Source organism: Haliotis rufescens, unplaced genomic scaffold (genome assembly GCF_023055435.1).
Source record: "Haliotis rufescens isolate VD_foot unplaced genomic scaffold, xgHalRufe1.0.p SCAF_19, whole genome shotgun sequence".
Lineage (NCBI taxonomy): Eukaryota > Metazoa > Mollusca > Gastropoda > Lepetellida > Haliotidae > Haliotis > Haliotis rufescens.
Window position 1 is genome coordinate 5240619 of NW_025963879.1, and position 13817 is coordinate 5254435.

A 13817-nucleotide genomic window follows, 5' to 3' on the forward strand; every position below is an offset into this window, starting at 1 on the left:
TAAACAAGCCGTGTATTTCACTATTCGACCATTTTCTGGTGTCTCCAGTCAGCCTGAGATATTGCTAAAATTGTACTAAAGCCATAGTTACTCACCCACTCTAACCTTCCCATTGCCATGTCACGATCCTATTGTTATAGTCGTGCATTAAACGAGCAAAGTCTGTAAACAACAGGAAATTCTTAGAGTTCTTGACCCGAAGATCAGAGATGACACTCTGTGACATGTTTCATATATGCAGCCATAAAGTGGTTCAATTTCCTGAAGGAAGGAAGTCGTAACTCGACGAGTCCGTCTCTCCTCATCCTCATTGATGTACTGGGTTGTACACCAGGCTATAACACTTGCATTGTCCCAGCAGGACACCAGGGTACCAAACATTGCTCTTTCATGCATGGAAGATGACCCTGCAGATGGTCAGGCATTATTGCGGTCAACACTCCAAGCTATTTCCAGATAAATGTTGTCATGGTTACGAGATTCCATTGCACACACAAAGCTTCTGCGAGTTATAATTGATATAAAAGCATTTATGAAGATGTCATACTAATGCTTCAGGGAGTAGAAAGTTGACGGCATGTCATACTAGTATATTGAAATGCTTTGTGTACATCTGCCGCATATCTTACTTATATAGAAGCCCTTGGAATAAACCTGTCATACACAGAAACCCTTAGAATACACCTGTCATACACGGGAACCTTTGGAATACACCTGTCGTGCACAAAAACCTTTGGAATACACCTGTCATACACAGAAACTCTTGGAATACACGTGCCATACACAAAACCCTTGGAATACACCTGTTATACACAAAAACCCTTGGAATACACCAGTCATATACAGAAACCCTTGGAATACACCTGTCGTGCACAGAAACCCTTGGAATACACCTGTCATGCACAGAAACCCTTGGAATACATCTGTCACATATAGAAACCCTTGGAATACGCCTGTCACATACAGAAACCCTTGGAATACATCTGTCACATATAGAAACCCTTGGAATACGCCTGTCATACAAAAACCCTTGGAATACACCTGCCATTTACAGAAACCCTTTGAATACACCTGTTATAAACAGAGACCCTTGGCATACACCTGTTATATACAGAAACCAATGGAATACATCTGCCATATACAGAAACCCTTGGAATACACCTGTTATATACAGAAACCCTTGGGATACAACTGTCATGCACAGAAACCCTTGGAATACACCTGTCATGCACAGAAACTCTTGGATTACACCTGCCATATACAGAAACCCTTGGAATACACCTGTCATGCACAGAAACCCTTGGAATACACCTGTCATGCACAGAAACCCTTGGAATACACCTGCCATATACAGAAACCCTTGGAATTCACCTGCCATACACAGAAACCCTTGGAATACGTCTGTCATATACAGGAACCCTTGGAATACACCTGTTATATACAGAGACCTTTGGCATACGCCTGTTATATACAGAAACCAATGGAATACACCTGCAATACACAGAAACCCTTTGAATACACCTGCCATGCACAGAAACCCTTGGAATACGTCTGTCATACACAGAAACCCTTGGAATTCACCTGCCACGTACAGAAACCCTTGGAATACACCTGTCATACACAGAATCCCTTGGAATACACCTGTCATACACAGAATCCCTTGGAATACACCTGCCATACACAGAAACCCTTGGCTTACACCTGTCATACACACAAACCCTTGGAATACACCTGTCACATACAGAAACCCTTGGAATACATCTGTCAAATATAAAACCCTTGGAATACACCTGCCATATACAGAACCCCTTGGAATACACCTGTCATGCACAAAAACCCTTGGAATACATCTGTCATACACAGAAACCATTGGAATTCACCTGCCACACACAGAAACCCTTGGAATACACCTGTCACATACAGAAACCCTTGGAATACAGCTGTCAAATATAAAACCCTTTGAATACACCTGTCATGCACAGAAACCCTTGGAATACACCTGTCATGCACAGAAACCCTTGGATTACGCCTGCCATATACAGAAACTCTTGGAATACACCTGTCATGCACAGAAACCCTTGGAATACACCAGTCATGCACAGAAACCCTTGGAATACACCTGCCATATACAGAAACTCTTGGAATACACCTGTCATGCACAGAAACCCTTGGAATACACCAGTCATGCACAGAAACCCTTGGAATACACCTGGCATGCACAGAAACCCTTGGAATACACCTGTTTTACGAAGATACGAAGAAAATATCCGTATATACACACATATATATATTCGAATACACCTCTCATATAAAGACTTTTCTTTGACTTAACGTGTTAAGAGGTATCCTTCGAATACACATGTCATATACAGAAACCCTTCGAATTCACCTGTCGTAATCAGATTGTCTTCGAATACACTTGTAATATATAAACACCCTTCAGATACACGATAATATACAGAATACCGTCGAATACACCTACCATATACAAACACTATTCGAGTCAACCTATCGTATACAAAGAAGAAACCCATCCAGCTCATCTTCCGAACAAAAGTATTGAGAATTATGTCTTATCTGGAAACTACGTCACACTGAAGTGAAGCTACTTCAAAGTATGGTTAAGTGTGTGCCCCGTGCTGCCGTCCCCCATTCTACTATCGCCACACTTTCAGGTAATCGCCACTGTATAGATACAGCGTGACAATAGCTAGGTATGCGGTATCGACATAATTCGTCTTATTTTGTACATTCAGCATCAGCGTTATCGCGACAAGTGATGACAATGTGAGTGACGCAAAGTTCACATCAGATTGTGGGCTACATAGATAGCAAAATGAGCCGTGTTTATCACTGGTGACGTGTGCTTGTCACATCTAACCTGGTGACAGCTTCACCATACGGTCTCTGCAGACACTGATACGCGAGGGGCCTACCATCACTCGGCATAATCTGTGTCGCACATCGGAACTCTTGGTTGAAAAGTGATATTTGAAGTAGCTAATTCTGTATGGATAGAGGTATCCGGTCATCTGACAGCACAGGACAAACCTGCTCAACATCGAACAGGATGGTCGGGAGACGGTTTGTATGTTATTTTAGTGCCATTCTCTTTGTAACCTGCTTCCTCGGTATCTATTACACATACTTCAAAAGACCACCGCTCGATGAACTCATGCGTATGAACAGCAAAAGAACATTTTCGACCAGAGCACGAAGCGACACAAATGACACAGTAGCCAATATGGATGAAGATGGCTTGACGGACGGGAAAGTTGACGCCAGTGCGGAACACTGGGGGAGTTTTGTTCGCAGGAATAGCTTTATATCGGTGGGAGAAGTGTGGGACCGCGGCTGCGGTAAGTCTTTATACAAATTATGGTTTCAAATACACCTGTATCTCACACAAGATGTAGTTTTGTTCTCGATGTCAATATATTTCGATAGTTTTGTAGGTAATTAACGATATTTTACAATTACATTTCAACCCCATATAAACACATGATTTGAAATAATGACACAGACCTCTCACATAACGGATCGACATGAGGATCATTTTTAGGTCTGACATATTGCGAAGATATTAGTGTTCATTGACAACAAGAGCTATGTAGCTGCTAGCCGGATAACTGAGAGCACTGGGTGTAGCGGGTTTCCAGTTGATGGTCTTTGCGGCCATTGTTATTAAAGTATATACCAAACTAACCAGTGTTACGATGTACTATATATTATATGCACATAGCGACTCCACAAGTCCTAGGGCGGTGGGGTAGCCTACTGGTTTAAGCGTTCGCTCGTCACGGGTTCGATTCCCCATATGGGAACAATGAAGCCCATTCCTGGTGTCCCCCGCCGTGATATTGCTGGAATATTGCTGAAAGAGGCGTAAAACGATAATCACTAACGCATACGGTGTCTGTCATACGCATACGCAACTCGGGCGATGGAACACAATCAGGGCAAATACATCAATAACTGTTGTCATTTGAACGTTACCACAAACTGCCCAAACAGTTTAGATCAGGGCCCTTTTTACAAAACATCACGAATGCCATTAGTCTTTGTGAAACGGGGCCCATGATTATAAAAACACTTTCTTCACCTCTTGTCTGACAGACCGATACATGTCACGCTAAGAAAGGTACAATGAACGGCAAGGATAAACTGTAAAATTTGTTAAGATCCTGGACACAAACCTTGTCCCAAAAGTTTGAAGCATTATGGTTCTAAATGTGTGTAGGATTGTTTTTAACAGCTAAACGTGTTCAGGGTCTTAATGTGTTTAGGATTGTGTTTCACAGCTCAACATGTTCAGGGTCTAAATGTGTTTAGGATTGTGTTTAACAGCTGAACGTGTTCAGGGTCTAAATGTGTTTAGGATTGTGTTTAACAGCTATACATGTTCAGGGTCTAAATGTGTGTAGGATTGTGTTTAACAGCTAAATGTGTTCAGGGTCTAAATGTGTGTAAGAGTGTGTTTAACAGCTATACATGTTCAGGGTCTAAATGTGTGTAGGATTGTGTTTAACAGCTATACATGTTCAGGGTCTAAATGTGTTTAGGATTGTGTTTAACAGCTAAATGTGTTCAGGGTCTAAATGTGTGTAAGAGTGTGTTTAACAGCTGAACATGTTCAGGGTCTAAATGTGTTTAGGATTGTGTTTAACAGCTGAACGTGTTCAGGGTCTTAATGTGTGTGGGAGTGTGTTTAACAGCTGAACGTGTTCAGGGTCTTAATGTGTTTAGGTTGTTTTTAACAGCTAAACGTGTTCAGGGTCTAAATGTGTTTAGGATTGTGTTTAACAGCTGAACGTGTTCAGGGTCTTAATGTGTTTAGGATTGTGTTTAACAGCTGAACGTGTTCAGGGTCTTAATATGTTTAGGAGTGTGTTTAACAGCTAAACGTGTTCAGGGTCTAAATGTGTTTAGGATTGTGTTTAACAGATAAACGTGTTCAGGGTCTTAATGTATGTAGGAGTGTGTTTAACAGCTAAACGTGTTCAGGGTCTAAATGTGTTTAGGATTGTGTTTAACAGCTAAACGTGTTCAGGGTCTTAATGAGTTTAGGATTGTGTTTAACAGCTGAACGTGTTCAGGGTCTAAATGTGTGTAGGATTGTGTTTAACAGCTTAACATGTTCAGGGTCTAAATGTGTTTAGGATTGTGTTTAACAGCTGAACGTGTTCAGGGTCTAAATGTGTTTAGGATTGTGTTTAACAGCTAAACGTGTTCAGGGTCTAAATGTGTTTAGGATTGTGTTTAACAGCTGAACGTGTTCAGGGTCTTAATGTGTTTAGGATTGTGTTTAACAGCTGAACGTGTTCAGGGTCTAAATGTGTTTAGGATTGTGTTTAACAGCTATACATGTTCAGGGTCTAAATGTGTGTAGGATTGTGTTTAACAGCTAAACATGTTCAGGGTCTAAATGTGTGTAAAAGTGTGTTAAACAGCTCAACATGTTCAGGGTCTAAATGTGTTTAGGATTGTGTTTAACAGCTGAACGTGTTCAGGGTCTAAATGTGTTTAGGATTGTGTTTAACAGTTAAATGTGTTCAGAGTCTAAATGTGTTTAGGATTGTGTGTAACAGCTGCACGTGTTCAGGGTCTTAATGTGTTTAGGATTGTGTTTAACAGCTGAACGTGTTCAGGGTCTAAATGTGTTCAGGATTGTGTTTAACAGCTATACATGTTCAGGGTCTAAATGTGTTTAGGATTGTGTTTAACAGCTAAATGTGTTCAGGGTCTAAATGTGTGTAAAAGTGTGTTTAACAACTCAACATGATCAGGGTCTAAATGTGTGTAGGATTGTGTTTAACAGCTGAACGTGTTCAGGGTCTAAACGTGTTCAGGGTCTAAATGTGTGTAGGAGTGTGTTTAACAGCTAAACGTGTTCAGGGTCTAAATGTGTTTAGGATTGTGTTTAACAGCTAAACGTGTTCAGGGTCTTAATGAGTTTAGGATTGTGTTTAACAGCTGAACGTGTTCAGGGTCTAAATGTGTGTAGGATTGTGTTTAACAGCTATACATGTTCAGGGTCTAAATGTGTTTAGGATTGTGTTTAACAGCTAAACGTGTTCAGGGTCTAAATGTGTTTAGGATTGTGTTTAACAGCTAAACGTGTTCAGGGTCTAAATGTGTTTAGGATTGTGTTTAACAGCTGAACGTGTTCAGGGTCTAAATGTGTTTAGGATTGTGTTTAACAGTTAAATGTGTTCAGGGTCTAAATGTGTTTAGGATTGTGTTTAACAGCTCAACATGTTCAGGGTCTAAATGTGTGTAGGATTGTGTTTAACAGCTAAACATGTTCAGGGTCTAAATGTGTGTAGGATTGTGTTTAACAGCTAAACATGTTCAGGGTCTAAATGTGTTTAGGATTGTGTTTAACAGCTGAACTTGTTCAGGGTCTAAATGTGTTTAGGATTGTGTTTAACAGCTATACATGTTCAGGGTCTAAATGTGTGTAGGATTGTGTTTAACAGCTGAACATGTTCAGGGTCTAAATGTGTTTAGGATTGTGTTTAACAGCTCAACATGTTCAGGGTCTAAATGTGTTTAGGATTGTGTTTAACAGCTGAACGTGTTCAGGGTCTAAATGTGTTTAGGATTGTGTTTAACAGCTCAACATGTTCAGGGTCTAAATGTGTGTAGGATTGTGTTTAACAGCTAAACATGTTCAGGGTCTAAATGTGTGTAGGATTGTGTTTAACAGCTAAACATGTTCAGGGTCTAAATGTTAGAAAGACCCGTATGCCCCCCCCCCCCCCCCCCTCACTGTAGGTTATGTTTTTTAGTTAGATTGGGATATAGAAGTATCGGGGATTACTTAAAAACGGTGGGGGTCTATCGTAGTAATCAGACATATTTTCAGTCAGCTTCTGATTCCTGTATGATAGCAATACTATTAGTTACACAGCAACAACACATTTATTAACACAGCACTTGTATAACCTTGGCGAAAAACGAAACTGTAATTTTTTGTCATCACCAATATTATCATGTTAATATTGTACCAGACCCGTGAAGATACGGAGTAGAATAGGGTCTCCAGCAACCAATGCTTGCCGTAAGAGGTGACAAACGGGATCGGGTGGTCAATCACTTGATTGTCTGGTCCAGAGTCGATTATTTACAGACCGACGTCATATAGCTGGAATATTGTTGAGTGCGGTGTTAAACAACAGACAAACACATAATATTGTACCAAGTTCGTTGTAAGGTACGTAATGGTACGTAATGATATATGTGTTATGCAAGTGCCCGTGAATCTGATGTGCACATCTAATTTCATTATACATTATTCATTGCATCCATATTTGACTTAATCCCAAGTGATATGCACTTTATTTAAACATGTTTCGATTATTAAGATAATACACAATGATATTTTTCATACCTCCATATCAGAATGATGAAGTCTGATTGGTCCACGTGATAAAATACTATGTATCCCACCAGGGAGGTTAAATATAATCACATCAAGATGAGACGTATTTCTGTAATGAGCGGAAAAGGATATGTTTCTATCATTAAACGAAAATGAAACAATGAGTAAGTCTGTGACCCAAGATGGATTTGTCTCATTTGTCTGTGTTGTGTAAGAAAATAGGTTTTGGTCAAACACTTAGTGCAACCTATAAACTGAACTCTCTTGACACATTTGGTGTTGTTAATAGTCCATAACTTGCAGGTGTTGAAAGGAACCAAGTTTTATTCACATGAACGTAATACGATGCTGATAACAACGTCGCTGTCAACAACCAGTGCTCTGCCGACCATGTCAGTTTGAGGCGATCATACATATACTGTCAATTGTTTATGTTTTTAATCCTCTCATTTCTCCATGACACACTTGGCCAGAATCAGACCAGCAGCCCCAGGAACCGAAGACAACCCAGTTCCTGGAGTACTACTCCACATCTGGACTTTCAATATGTTGAATGGCACGGACATCAATCCACGTAACAAACTTGCTTCTTTCGATAATAGTGATTCATATTGTAATGCAATAACGAATAGCTACGCGTATGTATCTGTTACCAGACGAGAAAGGACGCAAGACAATTGGGACCGTCGTCATGATGCCTGACAAAGAAACAGGGGAGTTGAAAACCAGGACCTTCGTCAACTACACATTACGTGAGTAACTTACCTTTACTTTCATGCATCGCTCACAGCGACACGATAACTATAGACTTACGTGTTCGGAATGTCTTGTACTTCCTAGGGGTGGTTGGCTGGAGATGCCGTTATGTCCTGAACTAAGTACATTGTCCTACTCCTTTCACAGAAATTAACGGAGGTGTTTTGAAGCAGTGAAAGTCAAACGTCCTGTCACAAAAATCCCAGAACGCCACCTCTCGAGCTTTGCGAGAAGGACGGAATCACTTCAAGAATCAAATATGAAAATGAGCTTCAATGTTGTGCATCTTTTCAACCCAAAGTGTTCATGGGCGTCTATATCTAAAAATTTGGAAAGCGTTCGTGCTTAAATAGACAGTGGCTTCGTTACACTGTTTGTTTAACCATCCAACCAACAACACATCGACGCCCTGAATGGGTTTTAACCAATGTTGTGTTATTGTGTGGAGAATGTTCATGCTAGTTTCTAGTTGTACCATCACCTTTACTGCAGATGAAGATGTGGAGGAAGGCGAGTTTTACCTGGATGTGAAGTATAACAACAATAACCTATTTGACAACCACTGGGACCTGTGTACGCTAGAAGACGAAACCGACCAAGACAAAAGGACAATCGTTTGCCCAATAAAGAGTGGATTCAAGAGCGAAATAAAGGACCGCGAGATTCCCTCTTATCTGCCCAAAGTACGTTTAGACAATAGTTGAGTCGTGAAGTTGAATATGGTGATACGCTGTGATATAACTGAACAAATGTGTAATTTGGCGTTAAACCAAACTCATACTACCCTGTTAATATAGTGTGTATTAATACCCTACCTTATAGTGTGTATTAATACCCTATTCACATAGTGCGTATTAAAACCCCACTCACAGTTTCTATTAATAACCTACTCATGTAATGTGTATTAATACCCCACTCACGCAGTGTATATAAATACCCTACTCACGCAGTGTGTATTAATACCCTACTCACCCAGTGTGCATTAATATCCCACCCAGTAATACTCTACTCACGTACTTTGTAGTAATTCCCAACTCCCATGGTGTAGTAATACCCTATTCACATAATGTGTATTAATACCTCATTCACAGTGTGTATTAATACCCTGTTCACATACTATGCTTTTATACCTGACTCACATGGTGTGTATTAATACCTGACTCACATAGTGTGTAATAATACCTGACTCACACAGTGTGTATTAATACCTGATTCACATAGTGTGTGTTTATACCCTATTCGCATAGTGTGTATTAATACCTGACGCACATAGTGTGTTTTAATACCCTATCCACACAGTGTGTATTAGTACTTGACTCACATAGTGTGTATTAATACCTGACTCACATAGTGTGTATTAATACCCTACTTACATAGTGTGTATTAATACTCGACTCACATAGTGTGTATTAATACCCTATTCACATACTATGTATTAATACCCTACTCACATAGTGTATTTATACCTGACTCATATAGAGTGTAGTTATGCCTGACTCACATAGTATGTGTTAATACCCTACTCATATGTTGTGTATTATAACCTATTGTCAATGTATTTATACCCTACTCACGTAGTATGTACTGACTTCCTGTTTCAGGGCGAGTACTACACCCGCTCCTGGATCACCAATGAGAAGGGAGTTACAATTGTGTGCGGCTACTCGGACTTTGTGTTATAATACATTGTGGGCAGAATGCATGTCACCAGTGCACGGTGTGAAGACATTCAACGACCATATTGTTTATCTGTCGGTCGCGGTGTGCAGTCACTTGATGGGTTTTTTGTTGCATTGTTTCATAAGACTAATCTCGTTAAATATGTTCAAGTTATTGTAAGAGCTGTTTTGTGTATGACTGCAACAATGGCTTTTTGTTGGAGAGAGTGGTTCGTAACCTTTATTCTGATACTAGTATACCGTTGTAAAACAATTAGTATCACGCTATTTATACAATGACGATATACCTCAGTGTATACTTCTGTGTATCAACTCTGCTGTGATCAATCTGTCAAAGTTCCCCGTGACTGCCAGACTTAAAACGTTTTGGCAGAAGGGGGATTATAAGACGTTTGTACACATTTTAGAATTATAAAACAGTTTAAACTATTTGGTATGGTGGATTTGGTTTGTTTAGGACCAGCGTACAGGCACACGACGTGCAACGGATGTATCATCTGACTTTAACATTCTTCCCAAATACATGGCCAACATTGTATCGTCCATCTACACACAGTGAGTTGGGTTTAACGCCGCTGTGAACAGTATTTCAGTTTAATCACGGCGTGAGAGGGAAGACCGGAGTGACACAGTGGGGACAGGAGGCACGGAAGTACACTGTGAGAACCCATCCAGGAAATCAGGCTGTATGCGGTCCTTCCCAAAGAGGAAATGTGCATCCTGCTCCTATATAATGCTGCGAGGGCGATGGGATAGTTGTAGATGCATAGGAACAGTCTACTACAATTGTCACGAGTAAAAGCACGCGTGATACATGTGAATCCCTCACATGACGTATCTTCACACATGATACAAACATACCTTGTAGATTGACTAAACTACCTTGAATGTAACATATATCAGGGCCTGGCAAACAACATCCCTCATGTCATACCCTCTATCATATCACGTACATGAATGTTGGTAGTATATGTGGACACGAACTTTGTCTGCCGGGACAAACCCTAACCCCTAGAGTGGGTGTCAGAGTGTTTGACTTCCTAAATTGCAATCAGTTTCCATTAGATGGAAACAGCTTTGTTTGGCCAAAGGAACCCTTTATTCCCTCCTTGTCATTTTTCATTCTTAAAAAAATAAAAGTTTGAAAGCTGATTTAGGAAAATGAAATGCTAAAACCGTTATTTATGTTATAGTGCAAACGATTTCAATACTTTTATTCATTTATCTAAAATTGGTTCAATATGTTTCCAAGTGCACCGAAATTATATGCCCTTTGTTTAATACCTACAGAAAACATTCGGCGCATTCCCTCTTATCATAAGCCCCCTCCGGGCAGGACCCTTAATCTCCAACCTATCTATAAATGTCAATTAACACCTCCTTACGTCGCCGGATCTTACGTATAGACATAGACGTGGGACAACGGCCTTGCCCCACGTTATGTAATACCTCAACAAAACCCCACATACATGGTCAGTCAGGGAGACGCGGCAGAGATCGATTTGTGTAAGTGACAGAGAGGGTCTCCCCACCCGGGAACATTGGCCACTCGGTCCGGTGAGCGTTCTGTCATGTTATTATCAACATGTACCTTTTCGACCTATTCCACTCATCATCAATAAACATGGCTGCTGTCGTCTTAAACTTCACCCCTGAGTTTTGTCGTCCGTCTCCAACCTCGGCTACCATTCGAAGGCCGAAATGTACGCCTTTGGACATTTAATACAGCTTTCTGTTCTTAACGTCCATGTTCATGTTTAAAATGACATCATCGTCATTAATCAAATATTATTTGTTTCGGTAAGACATCCTGTGGACCTCAGATTCATGTTTGTTGTTTAAAGCCCACTGTCCATCTATATGACTGGTATGTTCGACATGTATACACAACACCAAAAATGGCTGCAGATAACGCCTGTTAAATTTGAGGATTTTGTACAAAATCTGCTGTGCAAAAGGTCGACAACACTGGTCAGTTTGATTCAAATGATTCACAAATTTCATAACTCAACAGATGGTAATCGATTGTTCAAGATTGACACACATTATTGTCATTGACCAAGGTTCCATATGGCACACATGGAACAGAAGGTTTTCAAGGTGAAGGTCATCTGTTCTCATTATCTTGTATGGTCACCATTAGAGTCCAAGACTGACTTGCATCGTCGCCCCATGGTAGCAACCACTCTGCCGTTCGCTTGTTGCATTATGGGAAGCACGTGTGGCCGAAGAATCTCATCCGTGTAACGTTCTGCCGTTAAATACCCTGGAACTTGCATCAAATCTGTTCTAACAGAGAAGGAGATGGCTTCCCACATCATCACACTACCACCACTAAATCTGTCCACTTCCTGTATGCAGTTTCGTGCATAACGTTTACCGCGACGCCTGTAAACACGACGTCTACCCTCCGAACGGCGAAGCATAAAACACGAGTCGGAGGCGGCGATGCAGGAATAGTTGTCTAGCGCGAATACCTTCAAGCAACTTGAATGACAACAGTGAGCAGTGGCCACGCAAACCACCGTGCAGTTTCCATCCCAGCTCTTAGAGTTGAAGGTGAAGTGTCACTGTCTCTTAACGGAATGGGGGACACATTATCAGCTGTTGTATCAGCGCTAAATAATGAAGTAACGAGATTAATTGGTAAGAAACCACCCGATGCCATTATAATAAAATATGTGACTTCTGAATCTTCAGCGCTGAGGAAAGGTAAAAAGAAAAAAAACCTTCCAGATGGAATAAGTCTTAAATATTTATACCAGGCCGTTGAGAGTCGAAGGAGGAGAGCGCCGTGCAACTGATCTGATTTGGTTTCTTGAGATATATAACATTAGACGATTGGTTATGAAAGAAGATGAGCCTTTTTCATATTATCTTAAACATGGGCCAGACAGGGGATTTGTACAAGAAGAATTGCTTATAGTTCCAAGCGATACAGTATTACCCCCCTAAGTTGCCATATGCCTAGGTAGTTACACCATCCTTCTCAATCCATCTCTTTGTGTCTAAGGGGGATAATGATGTCTTGTTCATTCTTAATCCATATATTCTGTGCTTGTCACTTCTGAAAGTTTGAATGTACTACTGTTGTATAATGCCACTTTGTATTGTTTGATATGCTTTTTTACCACATACTTCTTAACGCCTCTAGCTTTTCGTATCTCTCCACTAACATACTTCTTTATAGAATAAATACATCTTCGGTCTTAATCCAGCACACTCATCCTTCATTTCACCTAATACCTTTTTATTTACTGTGCTGTGCAATGGATTATCTTTTGGGTAATCGCTTGAATCATACACATCCATTTTTTTCTGCCATATCATTATACACATCATCGGTTTGTATTTCCATTAACAAAGAATCTGTATCAGTATATAACACCTCGCATCTTTCACGGTATTGCTTCTGAAGTTCATTGTAATAAAAATCGTTTACATTAAGTGTTTTGACAGACCAACGTATACTGGTCTGCTGAACGTTATATTACTCTTCCTCATATGTAATGCCACTATCATTATCCAATATCATACTTCTTTTTAAAGCAGGACTAGCTATTAGTTTCCTTAGTTTTTCTTCCTCATTAGATCTGACCAATTTGACATCAACACGCTTCTTTATATTCTCCATAGTTTTACCAAATACTGAGTTATTCATGAGCATACATAGGTTCTTTTCAAAATCACCAGTAGCCATCTTTCTTAAATCTGTGTTCAGCCTTATACAGGGCTCCATCCAAAAGCTTTGATCAAACTTAAGATTTCAATGTATTTTCTTTAGCTTCATACGTAATGGTAGATGTAGCTGGAGATTTCTATAGTGGACGTGCTATATATTTTGTCTTATCCATCACATTGGGTACGATTTTTTCTACGTTAGCTACCTTGCTATTTCCCATCAAGTTATGTTGAAATTCAGACATCCAATCTCTATTAAACATTAATCTTTCAGGAGCTAGCAGATAACTATTAGGGTTTTTATGCAAATTTGTGGG

General features: G+C 40.1%; 1 protein-coding gene across 1 annotated transcript; it reads left to right on the forward strand.

Moving 5' to 3' along the window:
* The first annotated feature begins 2803 nt into the window (after positions 1–2803).
* Positions 2804–10250, forward strand: LOC124148426. The gene is made up of 4 exons (XM_046519511.2): positions 2804–3359; positions 8041–8136; positions 8633–8823; positions 9742–10250. The coding sequence occupies exons 1-4, from the start codon at positions 3011–3013 to the stop codon at positions 9820–9822; spliced, it is 717 nt and encodes a 238-aa protein (XP_046375467.1). The 5' UTR covers positions 2804–3010; the 3' UTR covers positions 9823–10250.
* The last annotated feature ends 3567 nt before the right edge of the window (positions 10251–13817 follow it).

Excerpts from the sequence above, each read along its gene's own strand:
- LOC124148426 (XM_046519511.2), top strand. The coding sequence starts at position 3,011 with ATGGATAGAGGTATCCGGTCATCTGACAGCACAGGACAAACCTGCTCA. Across the intron at positions 3,360-8,040 it reads AGTGTGGGACCGCGGCTGCG|ACGAGAAAGGACGCAAGACA; the intron begins GTAAGTCTTTAT and ends ATCTGTTACCAG. Across the intron at positions 8,137-8,632 it reads CTTCGTCAACTACACATTAC|ATGAAGATGTGGAGGAAGGC; the intron begins GTGAGTAACTTA and ends CCTTTACTGCAG.